This window comes from Erpetoichthys calabaricus, chromosome 18, assembly GCF_900747795.2.
Source record: "Erpetoichthys calabaricus chromosome 18, fErpCal1.3, whole genome shotgun sequence".
Lineage (NCBI taxonomy): Eukaryota > Metazoa > Chordata > Cladistia > Polypteriformes > Polypteridae > Erpetoichthys > Erpetoichthys calabaricus.
Genome location: NC_041411.2, coordinates 80155261 through 80177567, shown reverse-complemented (window position 1 = coordinate 80177567; position 22307 = coordinate 80155261). Strand labels below are relative to the sequence as shown.

At 44.7% G+C, this 22307-nt stretch overlaps 1 protein-coding gene across 1 annotated transcript in view; it reads left to right on the top strand.

The window, feature by feature from the left end:
* cfap20dc (CFAP20 domain containing) overlaps positions 1–22307 on the top strand; it is a 248480-nt gene that overhangs the window by 99792 nt on the left and 126381 nt on the right. Inside the window, exons 11-12 of the mRNA XM_028824600.2 lie at positions 3529–3642; positions 20391–20674. Of these exons, the coding sequence (XP_028680433.2) occupies positions 3529–3642; positions 20391–20674 (398 nt within the window). The remainder of the gene's footprint in view (positions 1–3528; positions 3643–20390; positions 20675–22307) is intronic.

Sequence of the window (22307 nt, the reverse complement as noted above, 5' to 3'; positions counted from 1 at the left end):
CTTACTGGTGACACACAGTTGTTGTGTTGTTCCTCCGTATGGAGTGTTTTAGGCTCACACACACACTCGCCCAGTGTTAGGTTATAATTGAGCAGGTATGTGTGTTAAATGGAGTAAAGCTCCTTCTCCGATTTTTACTCCCCAGGTGGATTACAGTCACACTAATGAATTTCATTATGTAATTTATTCCTCCTGGTTGGAAAAGAAATGATCTCCTCAATTGCTGTTGCATTAGCCGGCATTGGTATGCGTACTTGTGGGCTGCATATATACATTTTAAATGCCTTGCAATTTAATCTCGAGTCATTTTTATTTATTTTTTTTGTTTAATTAAACTTAGATTTTTAAACAGTCTACAGATTCACAATCCTACGAGCTTGGGGGCTTTGTAGTTTTGGTTTGGGCTGCTGGTTTTCATTGCTGCTAATTTCTTCATTAACTGGACTCCTCTTTTATCTTGTCAAGCTTTCAATTCCTGTGTTTTGTTAATTTTTAAAATTATTTTTTCATATTTTCTGTCGTGTAAATGTCCTGATGCTCTTTGGGTTTTGTGGGTGGAGCCCCAGGAGGCGGGGACACTCTGACATCACCACTCCTGAGCCCTCCCTTTCTGGCTATTTAACCAGAGCAGAAAGTATTCAGTTTGTGAAGGAGTTTACGAGTGTTGCCATTTTCTTTTTTATTTTTTCTTGATGTTTCTTGCTTCTGTCCCTCGGTTTTCAAGATGCCTTGATCTGCAGAGCTGAAGCACCGCAGGCCTAGACCAGGGGTAGGCAACGTCGGTCCTGGTGAGCCGCAGTATGTGCAGGTTTTTGTTCCAACCCAGTTCCTTAACGAGAACTCAATTATTGCTGATGAAGCACATATTGCTTAAGTGACATTTTGATGCTTCATTTTAGTGGTCTCGCTTGTTAAGGTTCTCCAACCTTAATTGCTTATTTCAATCTTAAACTGCTGCATTCAGTGTTTTAATTGCTCCTTATTAGCAATAAGATGTAAAAGACAAAGCAGCCAGCAGTTCTCCAGCTAGCTTTTTTCCAATTACATCTGTATGTGTTCATCATGCACTGTTTGATTTAATAAAACACTTAATAGAAAAATGTGACAGACTGAAAATGATCTGTTTTAGGCTTCATATCATTTGGATGATATCCTTGGAAAGGAAAAAAATCTACGATATAAGAGCCTTACATTGCACAGACTAACAAGCCATAAAATTAAATAAGGTCTGAGATTGGCAATGATTGGTTTCTAATTAAGCAATTGGGTTGGAATGAAAACCTGTAGCCACTGCGGCTCACCAGGACCGACGTTGCCTACCCCTGGCCTAGACCAACAGTTTCTAGATGGCAGTGTATATTGTAGGCGTAATGTTAAGTATTTGGTGTGTTTTTGGAAACACTCACACCTCTGGTCCTTGAAAAAAGATGATTGAAGTTCCTCCCATGAAGCACAGCATCCCTGGTCACTCTGCCTAGGGTGTGTACTGCCTGGGGTACATACCACCCCCACCTAACACAGACGGACAGCACACAGTTTGCCTTTCACAGCACAAGGTAAAGCACAAAGCACAGTCCCTTCTTTGCCACCAGTCCTTCTGCCCCCACTCCTCCTCAGGCTTTGTTCTCTTCCTCCCGACTCTGGCCATTGAGTGGCGGGGACTGGCTCCTTTTATTGGCTACCTGGAAGGACTCCAGGTGCCCAACAAACTTCTTCTGGCAGCACTTCAGGGTGTGGTGGAAGTGCTGCAAAGTAGAACCCTGTAAAAGTCCAGGCACCCCTTAGTGCTGGCCACAGGTTCCAGCACAATCCATGGCCCTGCTGGAAAACCAAGGGGGCTGCCCTTTGTCGGTCCGGGGGACAAAGGGTCTTAAAAATACTCTCCCTCCCGGCCGGCCTTCTGACACACGTGCCCCCACCCTTTTTTTTTTTTTTTGTATCCCCTCAGTGTGTATGACTGTGTTTTGTGCTTGGAGTGTATTTTTTGCACCTGTGATGAAAACAATCATTCAGCCTGTGCAATGTGCCTGACTGTCAGCAAATGTCACTAGGGTTCTTAATCTGTCTGCTTGGTGTGTGAAGGACCTGAAACCCAATTTTGTGGCAGAGGTAGCCAGCACCTCCAAGTCTTTGGTCCTGCGTGACTATCTTTTTGCTCTTGGAGTGTATGACTTGTAGTTGTGATGACAACGATTGGTCGGCGTGTGCAATGTGCCTGACTGTTTGCAGATGTCGCTGGGGCTCTTATCCTGTAGGCCTACTGTGAGCAGGACCTGAAACCCAATTATGTGGCAGATGTAGTTCACACCTCCAAGTCTTTGGTCCTGTATTGACTGACTGTCATTTTGTTCTTGGAGTGTATGACTTGCACTTGTGATGAAAGCGATCAGTCGGCGTGTGCAATGTGCCTGTCAGCAGATGTCGCTGGGGCTCTTATCTTGTCGGCTTACTGTGAGCAGCACCTGAAGCCTAATTATGTGGCAGACGTAGCCCGCACTACCAATTTTTTGGTCATTTATCTTGACATGACGTGCATTCGAGATGAAAATGAACTACAGGATGCCCTGTGCCATTCCAGTGCTGCTAATAAAGGACCCCTTGCACCTTGTGATAAGTGGTCTGTGGTGTTGTGCAGGTTTTTAAATAAATAATCGCATCCTGAGAGCATGCAGGTTCATAACGGGTGCATACGTGGGGTTGATTGCACGGTGTTTGGCTGATCACACACACATTCAAATATGAGAGGATCAGTCAGGTGCCTCATTCACAGCTCGGAGTGGGCACAGGGTCACATCTGTGCCCGATGAAGCTGCACGGCAGAGGAAAGAGAGAGAACAAATGAGAGAAGGTTAAAGAGAAGAGAGAACACAAAAGTTACGGCAGGATACGGGGAATGCCAGGGTGTAGAGTCAAGGTAGGCGGGCACCCGGGAGGTGAGCCCCTAGGAGGAGCAGCGCAGGGCCAGTGCTGGAGAGGGGCTGAAGAGGGCCACTCAGACTATTTCTTGGGGTAGCTGGAGTGACCCGAATTTTGCAGGGACTTCCCACCTAAGGCTGAGGAGCGGCAGCCGGAGACGAAGGTGCGAGTTGAGGTGAGACGTGGTACGGTGCTGGCAGCCGGTGACGGCAGTGACCTGTGATGAGGTTAGCTGTGCCCATTGGCAGGATGTCTTCTCTTGCTGCACCTGGGATTGTGAGTTTATTAGAACGGATTTTAAACCTCGTTTTAATGGATCATTTCTTTATTGGATTGTTTTAACCTCCATGTTCACTTTGGATTTTATGGATTATTTATTGAAGGTTTAATGCGTTTTTGTTTTAATAAAAGCGTTGGGCACATTTGCACCAACCCCTTCCTGTTAAGTGTGTGCCCTCCTTTGCCCGTTTTCATAACGGCGCATGACTGTCAACGCTTAAGAGGCTCCCAGACAGCATAAGGGGAGCGTGGGGCCAAGCCAGACCGCCACACACCTGTCCAGCCAGTCATTTAGTTTTGCTTTTTAACTGCTTTTCATTTTTCTCTAAGCAGCCGAAGTCCTCTTACTTCAACCGCACCCTCCACAAGAACGAACAGGAGAGAGGATCGGGCACAGAAAACTCAGCAGCAGAAGTTCGCGACGAAATCTGACGACAGCTGATGATGGTGAGCCCCAGTCTTGTTATCCATTTTTTTTTGTTTTTGTTTAAGTAACAAAACCGTAGACTGAAGCTCTGTAGTCATCACTAACTACTAGAGACGAGCAGACCCCACTTCGCCTGAAGTTCGGCGAAAGCGCAGAAATGTTCTTGGAACTCAGTGGGGAAGGAGAAACTGAAGAAGGTCTGAGTGGTTTATAATGTGGCAGTGTCCTTGAGGGCTAACTGTACTGGGACGATTATTGTGACCAAAAATGGGACCTGAGCTACGAGGCAGCCATGCTAACCGCAGCCCACCTGTGCCTCCCTGGGATACAATTACAGGCCGAGTCCTTTATCGGAGTCTGTTGATCTTCCATCACTACGACTAACTAACATTCACCCACAAAGCCTGGGATACCAGGGATCAGCGTTGTATACCCTGGTGAGCTGTCACTGTCACTACCTGATCTGCGCTACATAACGAGAAGCATTTCAGGCTTAATCCAGCAGTCAGGAAATAACATACAATAAGTCTATGAAGAACAGTGTTGCATTTTCAGAATATTCTCATTATGGTTAACTAATATACTCCATTTCTTTGTGTTTTTAATGTATGCCTGGTGCAAAGTCACTTGGATTATCAATCAAGAAGTGACATCACACACACACCTGTCCGGTCAGGTCAAGTTAGGAAGCAGGCACTGGTACAGCGGGCCGCCACATCCACCACATGATGAAATAGCTCGGCATCCTGGTTGGCAACCCCCCAGGCAGACATGCGGTCCAGTCCCACCCTACGCAAATGAGACACTATCTGCCGCAGCCAGGTGTTACGTGGGCATCCCCTTGGCCCGGTCCTCAACAATGCGGATTTTGTGAGCTGGATCATCTTTGGGTAATGGCGCCACATGGCCGTAGTGCCGTAACTGATGCTCCCTCACAATGCAGGTCATGTGTCTCATTCGGGACTCCGTGAGCAACACTAGCGGGACCCAAGGAGTCCAGTCTTCATCTCAGGTCACTGGATAGCGTCCATGTCTCACAAACAGGAAGCACCAGGACTGTAAAGACTTGGACCTGCGTCCTTTTACAGAGATATTGGGAGTACCACACACCCCTTGTCAGCGACCTCAGGACCCCCATGCTCTCCCAATCTGTCTGACTTCATAGGAAGAGTCACCAGAGTCACATGAATGTCATCGCTGAGGTAAGTAAACCCCTCAATGACGAGGTCGACACTCTCCCCGCAGACAGACACACTGCTGATGGCCGTGCCCAAGAGGTCATTAAAGGCCTGGATTGTTGGTTTTTATCAGGACCCTGGCAAGCGCAGACCCTCAGACTCCTCGCTCAGTCTCTTGAGAACCCCGATCAAAGCCTCCATTGACTCTGTGATGATCACAGCATCGTCGGTAAAGTCAAGATCAGCGACACCATTTTCACCACAGCCGCTGGACCCCAGGACCCCACCCAACACCCAGAACACACATCTACACACCCTTTCCTTTTATCTGAAGTTACGAGGGATGTTCAAAAAGTTTCCGCACTTTTATATTTTTGTTGAAAACGGTGAAGGCGGGAGGGAGGTGTAGTGGTTGGTCGTGTCAGAACTGGTCACATGACCCTCTCAATCTGGCAAGCCGGCTGCCCTTGCAGTTTAGTATCAGAGTTGTCAGCCTGTGGTGAAGATGGCTGTCAAATGTATAAATTGTACCATAGAGGAGCAGCGTCCTGTCATACGCTTTTTGTGGGCAGAAGGGGTGCCGGGAGCTCAAATTCATCTCCGCTTGTGTGCTCAGTATGGGGATAAAGTTCTCTCTGTCTCCTATGAGTGGATTGAAATGTTCAAAAATGGCCGTATTAGTGTGATGGATGCAAAGAGCGCTCATGACATCCAACTCCAGCCGTGTGATGATAGCAGCGGCGCATCAGTGGCTACGCGTACAACCAAAAACATTTTTTGAGGATGGCATTAATAAGTTGGAACGACGTTGGGGAAAATTGCATTACAAAGGAAGGTGACTGTGTAGAAAAGTGATGTCATTTGTCTTTGAAATTCTTAATAAATGGAGGTTAAAAAAAAAAAAAAAGTGTGCAAACTTTTTGAACGTCCCTCGTATAAACTTCATGGCATGTGGCCTCAGCCAGTTTTATGAATATTAAATGAGGTTGTAACCACAAGGGGGGGGGGGGTGCCACCAGTTTTATGAATATAAAGTATGAGGTTGAAACCACAAGGGGGGGGGGGGGTGCCACCAGTTTTATGAATATTAAATATGAAGTTGTAACCACAAGGGGTGGGGGGGTGGCACCAGTTTTATGAATATTAAATATGAAGTTGTAACCACAAGGGGGTGCCACCAGTTTTATGAATATTAAATGAGGTTGTAACCACAAGGGGGGGGGGTGTTACCAGTTTTATGAATATTACATATGAGGTTGTAACCACAAGGGGGGGGTGCCACCAGTTTTATGAATATTAAATATGAAGTTGTAACCACAGGGGGGGGGGTGCCACCAGTTTTATGAATATTAAATGAGGTTGTAGCCACAAGGGGGGGGGGGTGCCACCAGTTTTATGAATATTAAATGAGGTTGTAACCACAAGGGGGGGGGGGGTGCCACCAGTTTTATGAATATTACATATGAAGTTGCAACCACAAGGGGGTGCCACCAGTTTTATGAATATTAAATAGGAGGTTGTAACCACAAGGGGTGGGGGGGTGGCACCAGTTTTATGAATAGTAAATATGAGGTTGTAACCACAAGGGGGGGGTGCCACCAGTTTTATGAATATAAAATATGAGGTTGTAACCACAAGGGGGCGCCATTGAGCCCCAAACCACAGACCCAGCATTTCCAGATTTTGTTTTGTATTCATTTCAATGCCGCTGTCCTTTGCTTTATGTGAAGATATAAACTCCCTGCCTCCCCTTCCTCCGGTGTAAGTGCGGTGTGTGAATTGTTCTGGGACTGGCGTTTATGTGATCGTTTGCACTTTGTTTTTGTTTTTTATTGTTTTACTTGGTGACTTTATTCTCAGTATTTCTTTTGTAGCAAGTGAATATCTCTTCAGGGATCAATGAAATTCGTCAGTACATCTATCTTCAGAAAGCATTCAGACCCCTTCACTTTCTGCTCACTTTATTGTCTTGCAGGTTTCATTTTAATTGGATCAGTTTCTCAGTTTTGCTCATTGGTCTGCATTCCAAACATGGAAACCTGTTGTCATTCAGAAAGGTTTGCAATTTTATTAAAATACAAAAACGGTTATCTCTCATTCTTTAGAAGTATTTGGGCCCTTTGCTGTGCTACTCTGAATTGTGCTCCGGTGCCTCCTGTTTGCTTTAATTTTCCTTGAGATGTTTCTAGAACTTGATTGGAGCGCCCAAACCCTCCCACCCCATGACAAACTGAATCGACAGGACATCACTTAGAAGGGCACACGTGGACCTCTGTGCAGGGCTGGCACCACCATTCAGGTGAATTAGGCTGCCGATCATAAGGACGGCATGGAACCCAGCTGCACAGGTTAGCTCCCGAACACTCGGTTGGCGCACTAATAAGTTTGGCAGAGGGCACAAAATAACCCAACACTGGCACTGACCGTGTGTAGAAAGGTCAACAACTTTATCACTGCAAGTCGGGACAAAAAACAAGCCATGAAGTCCAAAGAACTCTCTGTAGACTTCCATGTTCCCCTTTCAGCACGACGATGACAAAAAGCATACAGCCAAGACATTGCTGGAGTGGCCCAGCCAAAGACCAGACTCACACCCCATAGAACCTGCGTAGGGGGAACCTGAAGATGGCAATTCAGACGCTTCCCATCCAATCTAACGGAGTCGGAGAGGATCTGCCGGAAAGAATGGAATCGACTGCCTAATTCCAGGTGCACAAAACTTGTCGAGGTTTAACCCAAGAGAACCCAGAGCTGAAAATATTACCAGTGGGGCTTCTACAAAGTCCTGAGTGGAGGGTCGGAAAACTGATAGAAATGAGACATTTCCGTTTTAAACTTTTAATAACTTCGCATACATTTCCGAAAATATGTTTTACTGTCATGATGGGGTTTGGAGTGAGCAGAAAGTGAATATTGTTCAAATATTATGTCTATCTATTCATTATATAGCGCCTTTCAAATCTATCTATCTAATCCTGCCAACTACACCAAAATTATCTAGCTCTGTCTGTCTTTCAATATCTATTTTTCTGTCTATTTTCATTATATAGCATCTTTATCTATCTGATCCTGCCTACTATACTAAGATCTGTTTGTCAGTCATATAGTACCTTTCAATATCTGTTTTTCTATCTATGTTCATTATATACCAGCTTTCATACCTCACTCTCTATTATATAGTGCCTTTCATGTCTGTCTGTCTGTCTGTCTATTATAGAGCATCTTTCATACCTGTCTCTCTATTATATAGTGCCTTTCATATCTATCTATCTGATCCTGCCTACTATACTAAGATCTGTTTCAGTCATATAGTACCTTTCAATATCTGTTTTTCTATCTATGTTCATTATATACCAGCATTCATACCTGACTCTCTATTATATAGTGCCTTTCATGTCTGTCTGTCTATCCATCTATATTATATAGCATCTTTCATACCTGTCTATTATATAGTGTGTTTCATATCTATCTGATCTTGCCTACTATACTAAGATCTGTTTGTCAGTCATATAGTGCCTTTCAATGTTTTTCTATCTATATTCATTATATACTGTTTTTCATACCTGTGTCTCTATTATATAGTGCCTTTCATGTCTGTCTATTTTTCAATGTAACCATCATGCCACCCTGCTATGCCCAGTAATGCCAGTCTCTGAGTAAGTTATTACGTTTAAGGTTTTGTTAGAGGTCTTGTCCAGCCAAAGCGGTGCGCTGTTCCCATTTTCAAGCTCTTTAAATTGTTTCTCTGTATGTCAATGGCGTGGAACCCGATTCAGCGCTTTATGAGCCATTTTATCGTCAGTGTAAATTTTGAACATTGCATTCGTTGCACACCCTTGGCACCTTTTGTGTTGGTCTGCTGCCTGCAGTTTGAATTTTTTACTGCCGTACCCCACGCATGTCTTGTCTTCTTTAGCAGATTCAATGTCGATGTTGGGTTTTTTTTTTTTTTTTCTGTCTACTCCACATCACCCAGACACTCCTCTCTCTCTCTCTCCACCCCCCCCACCCCCCCCGCCACCCCCAAACCCAAAGACAAGTCTTTTTTTCTTTTGCTCTTTCTCTCCCTCCCTGGCTGCTTTCCCGATGAACTGTCTTTCTGGCCGGCGTCCCTCCTGACAAGCGCACATCTTGCTCGTTGATGTCAAGTTCCTAATCAGGTCGGCTGTCAGTCATGTTGGCTCGGATGTTTTCTTTTCACATCGCACGGAAAAATCCAAGGTTATGCTTTCGTTATTAAGTTCCGACTTCTGAAATTCCTGTTTGGCGAGCCTGTCTGAGAAATGATAACAGTGTTTTAAATGGAGGTTTGTCACATTTCAGCGGATTCCTCTGAATTGCCTATCAATGCACTGAAGCTCCCAGTTTTGACAGCAGCCTTCATGCATTAACCTACAGGATTTATAATTTAATACTCTGAATCTGATTTTAAAGCATTTCGGCTTAGGTGAAGATCTGCTGCAGTAGGCTAAAATCTACTGAACAGAGTTGCCTGGCATGTTATGTCACCAGTCCGTTCCTCAGGATTTCTTATATATAGATGATTTTTATATCATTGTAAGTGTGTGATGGTGGCACAGTGGTTGGTGTCACGGGTCTAGGATTGTGGTATCCCTGGTTCACACCCCATGCCCTGATACCGTTCGTTATCGTAGCTCTGCTCTTATTATCTCGCTGTCCACACTCTACTAGACCCCCTTTAGTCTGGATTTGTGAAGGGTCCCACCACCGAGACTGCACGTGTCCTCATATCTGTCCTCCGAGCTGCTTCGGTCTCCTCAGGCCTTTTCCTTCTTGACCTTTCGTCATCTTTCAATACCGTCATCCACTCCTTCGCTTTGTGCGGTTTGGCCCCGACCTCTCTGACCGATCCTTTTGGGGTCTTCTGGTCCAGCTCCATGAGTTCCCCACAGTTCTCACGGCTGTGATGGATTCAGTTCTCTCTCTCCTCTGTCTCTCTTTTCTTCTGCACCTATGCTGTGATAATTAGTGACGAGCGAACCGCCGTGAATTTTGGCCGAATTACGCCAGTGTTCATGGACTTCGCCGAACTCCATGCAGTGCATAGATGTCAGCAGGGAAGGAGGAACTGTACTAGTTTTGGGTGGATTATAGTGGTGTGGTGGTCTTTGAAATGGTCCTTGAGGGCTTAGTTAAAGTCTGCCAGCTATGCTGGACCGATTATGTCCAAATATGTGATGTGTGGTGTGAAGAAGCTGTGCTAACCACTGCGCCACCATGCCTCAAAACAACAAAAAAAAAAAGACCAGGACAGAACGAATGCCATAAACAAAATGGGCACAAACGAGCAATAAGTAAATAAAATAGAAGATCATGGCACTCCCAGAGTTCTAGTCTTTGGGGCACACATTAGGCATGCCATGAAGCAGAGGCATGGGATTGGCTCGTCCTAATGCTAATATTTCTTGACATTTGCGCAGCACTTTTCTCAACTCAAAGCGCTTTGCATAGCGAGTGTGACGGTGCGGGTCGACTCTCTACTCCCTCTTGACATTTGGGAGCCTCTGTTTGACCCAGACGCCGTCGATACCCAGATGAGCGTGGCAGATGAGGACAAAATGCACTAAGCTATGGGATGATGCTTTTATTAACAATAAAATGGTTTGTCCAGCAAGTGCAGTGCTTCCAATAAAGAAATAATCCATAAAAGTAAAATTATCCAAGCGATTAAAAAAAACAAAACTAGGCTAAAAATCGGCAGTCCTCTCAATTCAGACCCCCCCGCCCCCCGTTTTAGCTGCTCGGGGTCCTCTCATCATCCTTCACGCCCACGCAGTCGTCCCTCGGATACCTTCAGAGGATGCCACCTCGATTGTACCCATTCCTCAGCACATTTGCTGGGTATGATTTGCCACCTAGAGTGCCGATCCCTCGCTCCATCATGGGACCCCTGACCACACTGCCTTTTCTCTCTCTCTCTAGCTGGCTGGCTTGTTCTTTCTCTCTCTCTTTCTCTCTCCCTCTCTTTGCCCCAGTGCTAAACTCTCTCTACACTCCTTTGTTTCTTTTGTTTCTCTCTTTTTTTTTCTCCCCCGTTCCTGTGCCAGCCTCTACATATACAGCTCCGTGGGCGCAGCGTCTCAATCGCACACCGCAGGAAGCCGATGAAGCAATTGAGAAAGATTGCACCCTCACCTGCAGGTGCGACTCACCCCAATTACCTCACCGACTCCCCGGAGACTAACACGGCCAATGGATTATTTAAAAAAAGACGCCCATTCTTTCAGAGCCGCGGATCCGCTATACCACAGTGAGGAGGAGCCACTTCAACCACCACTGATGTGCAGCATCCACCTGCCATTTTTGTGCCAGTACACTCGCCACACATCAGCTCTCACGTGCAGTGGCAAAACCCAGTAAGTGCCATTTGTTTCAAAATTAGTTTTTGGAGTTACTGGGCCTTTCGTGATGTTATAAGGAAGTGGTGATTGCCAAATACATCTTCATTCTGGTCACAGCACGATGGAAGATGTTCGTATGTACGCAGTATTTTACAAACTGCAGGACAAAAACCCAGAAACTCTGCCAACCAATGAGGAAAGACCGCCTACCAATGAAAACCTCAGATTACGATCATGTGATTTAAGTGCTGTGACTGCATGTTTTAAATGGCAGGTGGTGTTGAATCGCGGAAAAGAAAAAAAAATATTGCATACGTGAAGCTCAGGACTGTTATAGAGGTGCCATCATTTTCACAATTTGCCGAAAACTTGAAAAATGTGACATACTGGGTTTTTCCATAGTTGGTGAGAACGGTTGTTGATGGGGTGAGAGAGACCCGGGGATAGTTAGGGGGCCTGAATGACCAGGCCATGGTGGACATTGGAATACACTCCTACTCTTTATGAAGTCAGGCCCTAACCCAGGGATCTTGTATGACCACAGGGCCTCTGGTTTTATATCTCATCCGAACAGTGCAGTATTTAGTACGGTATGACGGCAGGCATGGCTTAATGAACCTGAAATCGAGTTGAAGGAGTGCAGAATATGCTAAACTGGGCTCTTTTATGAAAAATGGGCTTCGGCTCCTTGACATAAATAGAAAAGCAACGCAGCAGCAGCAACGCATTGATAAATGAGTCGAACGTACCTGCCACGCGTATGGAGTACAGATTTAGTTTGTACGTTGCCGCTAATCTCCTCTTTGTGACTGCTCTGCTGACTGTGTAATCCATCTGCCCATTGGATTGCTGAAGCCGATTATTCCCATCCGGAGTCCCAGGAAGCCGAAGATGCAAGGGAGAGGGCATCGGGTGCAAGACGGCCACTGCAGGCATAAACATTTTTATTGGTGCGTTTTGGGGGGAATTGACTTACCTGGATTTATAGTTCACAAAATTTTTTTTACATGTTAAATTAATGTCTTCATTTTCATAACGTTGTAAGCATTATGTTTACCCTCCCCAATCCCAGGAAAAATCAAGCCAAAAACGATTTTTTTTTTTTTTCATTACGTATAACAAAATTGTGTAAATCCCATAAATGCAGTAGGAAAGGAACGTCTCGTGTTCACTGATGCACTGAAGCACACGTCAAGTTATATGATACGCTTTAACGCACAGGCTGCTCGGGATAGTTTCTTTGTGCACTTTTTTCCCTTATTTTTTTGCTTTGCGCCCCCCCTCCCCCCCCAATCATAACCTGTCGTCTATGGGGGAGGAGCCAAAAGCCTTCAATCGTCAAAAAGTTCGATTTCCGGTTTTCGACTGATCTCTCGAGTTCCCCGATAATGACAAACCTCGCTATCTCTATGATGGGTGTGTATGTCACAGTTTCTCAAGGATGGTCGAGAGCTAAAAAAGGCTAAACGTAAAAATACCAAACTCGAAACTTAAGCCTGTTCTGAGATGACGACGATGTGCTGATTAGGTTTTGAGCCAAATCATGCGAGAGAAAGAGGCGTTCTAGAGGAACCCCTGGAGAACGTAATTCTGCAGTTAGTTGGGAATTCTTCTTGACAGTTGCTATCATAATGACCTGTTTTATATGATCAGAAAGATTAGCATCAGAGCGGTAAATAATTATCGAAATGTTACCGAATGGTGGACCCGGGTTCTCTTCCCGGGTCCTCCCTGCGTGGAGTTTGCATGTTTTCCGCGTGTCTGCGTGGGTTATCTCCGGGTGCTCCGGTTTCCTTTGTGGACGATCACTTAGACGAGACAGCAAGTGTGATTTATATAGCAGCTTTATTTTTCAGCATCACAGTGAGTAGAGTTTCAGAAAAACAGGCAATCAAAATTACATGACAACGTCAGGGCTCTTCTGAACCCCGTCTGTTGGGTGGGGCAAAGTTTTTATACCCCTAGAATGTGTGATTTAATATTCATTATGAAAATGCAACAGTCAACAATTTTATTTTACATAATCCTTGTGCCATTCAACCCCCCTTGTGCGAGGTGATTTCTTGGCCCCTTTGTTATGGCGTTCAAATGTAATCTAAGAGAAAACGTGATAAAGCAGACTCGTGTAGAATGCTTAGACCTTGAGTTGTTTTGAACAAATATTTTTTCTGTTTGCTCAGCAAAGCATGCTGAATGGTTTCGTAAGGCTTACTTCTCAGACATGAATTAGTACAAGGGAACGAAGAGAACATTCATCTTCCACACCTCCCACAGTCCAAAGCCATGCAGGTTAGGTGCATTGGTGATCCTAAATTGTGCTTGGTGTGTGTGTGTGCGCCCTGTGGTGTGCTGGCACCCTGCCCGGGGTTTGTTTCCTGCCTTGCGCCCTATGTTGGCTGGGATTGGCTCCAGCAGACCCCCATGACCCTGTAGTTAGGATATACTGGGTTGGATAATGGATGGATGTATGTTACCGAATAGTTGGGGTATCTTGGTTCCTAGGGCTCATAGCCTACTGATGCTTACGTCTGAATTTTTTTTCTGTTGCTTGCACAGGACAGGACGTTGTTCCTTTGTAAAAGTGACAATGACAATAAAGATCTCTCTATCTATCTAGAATGGTTCAATGCCTGACCAACATGTAGGCCACCACAGCTCAAGGCTTAGTGACTTCCACGTTTCCCCAGATGCCAACATTGACAGTTGCTGCATTGCGAACAGAGAAGCAGCGGCCACTGCAAACGCACAGTCCATCTAAATTTTGCTTCAACTTCAACCTTGGCACCACTAAGGGGTCCCTGGCTAGACTGCAGTGTTCTGTCTCTCTCGTTGGCATGTAATTGTGAAGGAATTCCGAATGAGATAGTGGTGCTTTAGTTTGCTCTTTCCAAAGAGCGACGCCTCCTTCCAAAGGCCTCGGGATTTATAGCTGGGGGGGGGGACTAGAAGGTGTCGGAGTCAAATGCTCTCAATGGGCAACTTTTCGGTACTGTGGAGGGAACAGAAGAGGACATAGCACTGGTGCGGCCTCTCGACACAACACGGTGTCTTTGAATTCCTTCATCTTTTAGTTGGCTCCTTTCACAGAGTGACGCCTTCCTTCCAGTGACCTCGGGATTTATAGCTGGGGGACCGAAAGGGGTGGAGTCAAATGCTCATTGTCCAGAAGAGGGCTGGTAATGGTTTAAAGATTTTTGGGATACTTAGTTTCTGTACAAATGACTCAGCAACCGAAATGCAGTATGCACAGCTAATCTGCAGCTCTAGTCAGGGTATCCTAGACTAACCCCTTTTTTTCCCCCGGTGTTTAAGCAAATCTGCCAACAATGCTTTGAATCCTCACGTCATTTAGTTAGAAAGTAACCGGGTAATGTCTTTTCATTTACGTTAATACAAAGTAAATGCTTACTTTTATTTAGAATTCAAACTCCACACCGTCTCGGCCTCACATTTTCATTATTTGGTCCTGAACCTTTTCGTAGCAAATCATCGGAGTACTAATCTTCATGACCGCTAATGCGGCAGCGCTGCCCGCGCCCGTGCTTGTTTTTCTGTTTGCTCGTTAGTAATCTCACAAATATTGCTACTTGTTAGTAAAATTAATGCATTATTAGATCTGCGGAGTGGCTGTCTCCCATATGGCTGATTAACAATATCTTAGAAATGGACTGGAGGTGCTTACACTGCCGTTTGCGTTCGCAGCTTGTGTACCGAGCATATACAAGGACAAATTGTTTTTCAGCGAACACTGAAGGCAAATAAATGAATATTGTTTTCAGTTTGTCAGCTTTATTTATGCATTGTTGAAATGCTCATTAAAATGTTAGGCTGCAATTAAGAAACCTAGCATAAATCTATCTGCGAAGAGAAATTAATTAGGTGCTTAGGTGATCATTCCCGAATTTATCTTTTGCTGCAATATTGTGATTAGTGTGTAATTTGCATATTTTCCTATGAAAACACTCATCATTTTTCATTCCTCATGCAGAAGCTGCTTTCAATAGAAAAGCGATAAGATATTTGTTGCAATTAAAGATCTTTATTATTAATGGGCTTGATGAAGCCGTCTTGACAGCTACCAGGTTAAGTTGGAGTTTTCGGACGAAAATGAGCTTCTCCTTTACGAGCAGCACGGTTTGGGGAATACATTTTTCTTAATGGCTCTTTTGTATGTCCTTTAAAAATAAAAAATACAAAGTGAATTAACTTTTCCTAAAAGAGTGAGTGGCTCGGAAAAGCTATGGAGAGCGGGCTTACGGCGCTCGCTAGTCGATTTAGTGCAGGGATTGTCTGGGCCGCGCTTTTCCTTCGTGAAGCCCCTGATTAAACGTGACTTTAATGAACGAGGCGCTGCGGTGGGGTCCTGGTGGGCACGTGGCGGTGTGACACCCGCCTCAGGTGGAGGTGCAATGGAGAGCAGCTGGACGTGGTTGGAACTCTGAGATGTGACTTTTCCACTTTCTCCACCCTCGTCCCACCCATTGCAGAAGTGCTGCTTAGACATAATTGTAATGGATCTAATTAGACTCCTATTAGAACATAATAGTTACATGTTAATTGTTAGATTTCTGCCAGGATTCCCCACCCGGCTGGGTTTCAAGTTCATGTTTTAGGTCGGTCTTGTTCATTCTCGATTCACTTATTTGTGTTAATGCTACTCTTGTAATTTTTGTCTACATATGCAAGATACTTGTGCTAAGTTCCATGTGTTTTGTGGGTGTTTCCATCCCTCAATGGGTGTGGCCACCTGCCAATCACTGCCAGGAACCGCCCTCCTTCCTCTAAATCTGGAGCGTCTCCCACAATTCCTGGTGGCTCATTTGAAATGCGCCAGAGAGTTGGCGAGTGTTCAGTTGTGCGTTGGGATTTGAGTGCTTTAGGAAATGCCTTTTGCAAGCATTGTATGCCTTTTGTGTTCTTCAGAATTTCACGTTGTAGCAAAGCTTTTGTGAAATAAACCCCACAACTGGAAGCCAGGAAGAAGGCAAAACAGTGGGAAGTTTGGGGTACCCCGTCCCCCAACCAAAGTACTCTGAACTAAAAAAAACAAAAGGCAAAAACAATAACAGAAAAAGTCCCAACAGTAAACCAACTCTGGCTGCAAATCAAATGAGATGCTAACCAAATTAAATTTACACAAAATCAAATAATCACTCGTAACAACACCACCTTCCTGAGGTTCCACTTCTTATGTCTCCAGGTGCAGAAGGGGCAGGGACTACTTCTGACCTTCTAGCCGGCCTTGGTTGTCCTCACAGTGCGTGTATGATAGATACATAGATAGGAAAGGCAGTATATAATAGTGATAGATTGATAGTTTAGCGTAGTGGGCAGGATTAGATGGCTAGATAGGAAAGGCACTATATAATAGTGATAGTTTTTAGCATAGTTGGCAGATTAGATAGATAGGAAAGGCACTCTATAATAGTGATAGATTGATAGTTTAGCATAGTGGGCAGGATTAGATAGATAGATAGGAAAGGCACTATATAATAGTGATAGTTTAGCATAGTTGGCAGATTAGATAGATAGCTAGGAAAGGCACTCTATAATAGTGATTGATAGTTTAGCGTAGTGGGCAGGATTAGATAGATAGATACCGTATAAGTCGGGTCTTGAAACTCAAAAAATCGATCATAAAATCGGAGCCTGACTCATAATGCCCGTTCAAAAATACGACACTTAAATTTTTTTGTTTTTTTTACATCTTCTTGCCTCCTCTAATCTCGCACCAGTTTCTCAGCCACATTGAATTTTGTTGCAGCAGCGCAGTTACCAATTTCTTTTGCTACTTCAAAGACTTTTAATTTAAAACCAGCTTCATATTTTCTTCTCATCGTAGATAAGTGATGCTCTTACTATGAAGGTGTATGAGAATGTGAGATACAAAAAACACAAAACAGTGCTTCGGAATAGTTTTGGGTATTACCATGTGGTCACGTAGGCACAATACATAGAAATAAAAGGCAGTGTGCTCCGTGGTTACACTCTCAGGTGGGCACATTGTAATCTCTTGGACCAATAGCGTGAGTTTCCCAAATTCGACATATACGACCGACATTATAAAATACCAGAAATTATGCAGTAAAATCAAGGCCCGACTTATCTGTGGGAGAACTTAAACGCGAGTATATACGGTAAATTGATAGACGGCATGGCACAAATGTGCATAGTCCCTTAACTGGATGGGAAGCCAGCTGTATGATGCCAGGAAAAATGGAGTAAAGATTGTCACAGGCATGCTTTGCAAACGTGCCACACTTGAAGTCATTTTCACACTGGACTGTGACATGTCCAGTTGGTCCAAAGCTGGCAGGATGGACATGGTTTTTCCACAGTTTTGCAATATTAATGGCCACCAGTGTATTAGCCAGAACAGGTTTACGGTATTTTAGGGTGTCTGAGTATTTTAATTATTTTTTTTTTTTTTTGGACAGCACTTGAGAAGCTCTAAAACCAAATAGTGATATTAGAAAAATGGTTACTGTAAATAAAAGCTCTGTTTCAAGCTGCTATTTCATGCCCTTGGCTCTGACTGGCATGGCTTATTTTCTTTCTTGTTGTGTCCAGCAGTGCATGAAGGCTTTTCTCAATTGTGCGTCACATCTTGATGCTATTTGTCAGTGTTCTCCAGAGCTGCAATTCAGACCCCAAGCCTCCTGTCCTCAAATTTTTTTTTTTTTAATACAATACAAAATTCCAGATTTTAATCTCCAGAGTTGATGGTATCTACCAGACTGGCACAAAGCAGCCTGTGGGGAACGAGAGTCAAAAAATAAGAGTCCTGTTGAGCTGACATTCACTCTCGAAGACAAAAAGTGCCACATGCAGGCCAATGGGAGGCAGCTCAAGGGCTCTTGTGATGGTAATTGCCCTCCGAGCCAGGGGGTGGCGCTGTGTTCTTATGCCTCCTCATTTCCTCCCTCTGTAGAATGTGAGACTGACGGCCGTTCCACCTCTGATGTCACTTCTGTTCTCTGCCCTCTGGGACCCGCCCCTTTCTGTCTGAAACCCTTATGACCAGCCATCTTGAATTGGTTCCATATCACATTCCTGTCTGAAAAGCCCGACACCATTATCTTGGTAAAAAGCTGGTGCTTTTTTTTTTTTTTATTCATATTCATTATGCAGGGCCACGGAGGCTTTTTCTGTGTCTGCTTCTTGTTTTACAGTTGTAAAATGAATAGACCTTGACATCAAAAGGGCTTTGGGGCCGCCACCCGTATACTTGAGTACGGCTGCAAGAAATGAGATTTGGCAACACAGAAGCGCACAGTCGAGTCCAAAATAGAACTGAATACGAGTGCAGGGGTTGTATTGCTTTTAAAGCAGGTTGGCAGAATTGATGCCATTGGGGGGGCCGGAACAAGAAGTGACGTTCTTGTGGCCGGAATCCGAAAGTGACATCCACGTTGTGGAGGTGGGAGTGATTGAGGACTGGAAATGACATCCTCTTGTTTGGGCACCGGAATTGATGTCCTCGGGGGGGGGGGGGGTTGTTGGGATATTGGGGACAGGAGGTGACATTTTCGGGTGGGCCAGAACCAGAAGTGACATCCTCATCATGGAGCCCTGGGAGTAGGGGATGATTGGGCCCGGAAATGGAAATGACATCCTCGGAGGGATTTGGGAACCAGAAGTGACGTCCTCTGGAGGGTTTGGGGACTGGAATTGACGTCCATGGTTTTGGGACTGGAAGTGAAGTTCCTTTGGGGGGCATTGGTGACGGAAGTGACATGCTCAAGGGGTGATTGGGGACTGGAAGTAATGTCCTCGCGGGGGGGGGGGGGGGGGTTGGGGACTGGAAGTGACGTTTTTGGAGGGCCAGAACCAGAAGTGACATCCTTGTCAAGGGGGTTGGGTGGGGGGTGATTGGGGGACCAGAAGTGACATCCTCTGGAGGGTTTGGGGACTGGAATTGATGTCCATGGTGGGGGTTTGGGACTGGAAGTGATGTCCTTTGGAGGGCATTGGTGACGGAAGTGACATGCTCAAGGGGTGATTGGGGACTGGAAGTAACGTCCCTTTGGGGTTTGGGGATTGGAAGTGACGTCTTTGGAGGGCCAGAACCTCATTCTCGTCATTGGAGAGTGATTGGGGACCGGAAGTGACGTCCTCTGAGGGATTTGGGGACCGGAAGTGGCATCATCTGGGGGGGGTTTGGGTACCGGGAGTGATGTTCTTTGGGCCAGAACCGGAAGTAGTGATGTCAGAATCGGGCAGAGTTTCCCGTGTCTGGTCTGCAAAGATAAAAAAGACCGGTTTACTGCACCCTGCCACCCACTTGCCTAGCGTGGAATTACCTTGGTTTGGTCCTTCTAGCTGCCTCCCATGTGCACGTGTCTGATACAGTGAGATATCGATCTATAACTTTTTGTATTTTTTTTTTTTTAAATCTGTGGAAAATGTTTCAGTAATGCTACATTTCTAAAATCTGTCCATCTTGTTCATTTTTCTTTTCTATAGATTTTCTGTCCTTACCTGGGCAGCATACAGGCTTGGACAGATTTGTGGCAGTTGAAATTTGATGTTGGTAAATGTAAAGCATGACCTGTGGGAAGTAGAAATGTGAGATCTGAATACACAAAATCAAAAGTACGCCTTATGAGAAGGATTTAGGAGTCGTAGTGGACTCGAGACGATCAACTGCCAGACAGTGTTAAGAAGCCATCAAGAAGGCTAGCAGACTGTCATGTTATATGGCGCCTTGATGTGTGGAGCACAAGTCACTGGAGGTTCTGCTCAGGCTTTATAACACACTGGTAAGGCCTCATCTGGAGTCCTGGGTGCAGTTTGGGTCTCCATAAAGACATAACAGCAAAAGAAAAAGTCCTGAGATGAGCGACTCGGCTGATTCAGGGCTACAGGGGATGAGTTAGGTGGAAAGATTAAAAGAGCTGAGCCTTAAGGAGATGAAGAGGAGACCTGAGTGAAGTGTTTAAAATGATGAAGGGAATTAGTGCAGTGACTTTAAAATGAGTTCATCAGAAACATTAGGACACAGTTGGGTAAATTTTGCACAAACGTTAGGAATTTTTTCTTTACACAGAGATTCACAGACACGTGGAATAAGTGACCAGGTAGTGTGGTGGGCAGTAGGACTTTAGGGGCCTTCAGAACTCGTCTTGATGTTATTTTGGATGAATTAAATGAACAGGACTGGTGAGCTTTGTAGAGCTGAATGGCCTCTTCCCATCTTCTCTTCTTACTGATGTTCCTCTTTCGTAGAAGAGTGGCACTTCCCCTCCGTTGCCTTTGACGCTGACCAGCACGACCCACTGACCTTCCAGCAGGATATCAGTGACGAGGAAGATCAGAGTGATGAAGATAAGGAACCCCAGCTGGAAGCGGTGTTCACCTACTCCTCAAGGCCCCACTCTGCCCCACATGGAAGATCTCAGAGCGTGTCAATAGACCGCCTTGCATCGGCGCTCAGCCTCGGAGGAATGGGCGATGGGGACCACAGAGGTGCCAGGCTGGAGGATGACTTTCTGGGGAGCGACAGTGAAGAGGTATGTGCTCGGCTTTTCCATAGCTGTGGTGGATGTGTGTGTCTCGCAGGAGGATGAGATGAGATTTCCACAAGTTGGGTTAGCCTTGATACAGATGAGTGCATTTTTTTCAAACAGTGACCTCTCCAAGGTCTTTGACTAAATGTGGTAAAAGAACTTTCATATTCGATTACATAATCTTTATTAATCCTATGGGGAAATTCAGATGCATACAGCAGCAGAAACATAAAAATCAAAGATAAAGACTTACAGGACACACAATACAGCAAACAATCTATAAGTAAATAAATAAATAAGAATAAACTTAACAAGTACATCCGGTGGAAGCATTGAATTGCCTGATAGCAGTGGGCAGGTAATGGTGGGCTTCTTGGCACACCATGGTGGAATGAGCCTGCTGTGTCTAAAAGTGCTCCAAGAGAGCGTCTCCTGGATGGAATGAGGGGGATTTTTCATGATGGCATCCAGTTTTGCCGTCATGTTTCCAGTATGTCCAGGGTTGGCCCGCTGATGGCACAGACTTTCCTGATAAACTTGTTCACGCTTTGTGCTTCTGTTGAGCTCAGGTAGCTTTTCCAGGAGACCACCTCATAGAACACCACACTGGCTACAGTGGACTGGTAGAACATTTCCAGCAGCTCACTGCACACATCAAGAGATTGGAGTCTCTTTAGGAAGTGCAGTCAGCCCTGGCCCTTCTTCTCCAGCACCACTGCATTGTCAGACCAGTCCAGTTTGTTGTTCATGAGTAGCTCGGCACCACTTCCACGTCCTTCCTGTGAATGGTGACCGCTCCCAGTGAGTCCTTGGCATGTCGGAAGTCCACCACTAACAGTTTTTTTTCTTGCTGATGTTGAATTGCAGGTTGATGAAATCCACCACAGCCGCCTTGTACTCTGACTCATCTCCATTATTAATGCAGACTTTGATGGACGAGTCACCTGAAACTTTCTATAGGTGGCATTGTGCTGGAAGTCTGTTGTGTAGAAGGGGAACAGGAAGGGAGATGGGACAGTTCCCTGAGGGGCCACCATCATTTCAGGTAGATATTAATTTTTAGTATAGTAGGCAGGATTAGATAGATAGTATTTGGTATAGTAGGCAGGGATAGATAGCTAGATAGTTAGATATTATTTTCTAATATAGTAGGTAGGATTAGATAGTATTTGGTATAGTAGGCAGGGATAGATAATAATTTGTAGTATAGTAGGTAGGATTAGATAGTACTTGGTATAGTAGGCAGGGATAGATAATCATTTGTAGTATAGTAGGTAGGATTAGATAGATATTAATTTTTAGTATAGTGGGCAGGATTAGATAGTATTTGGTATAGTAGGCACAATTAGATAGATTTAAATGTTTAGTATAGTAGGCAGAAATAGATATTAATTTGTAGTATAGTAGGCAGGATTAGATAGCTAAATAGTTAGATAATTTTTGGTATAGTAGGCAAGATTAGATTGATATTATTTTAGTATAGTAGGCAGGATTAGTTAGATATTTTTAGTATTGTAGACAGGATTAGACAGTATTTGGTATAGTAGGCACGATTAGATAGATTTTAATTTTTAGTATAGTTGGCAGGATTAGATAGATGTTATAGTAGGCAGGATTAGATAGCGTAGTTGGCAGG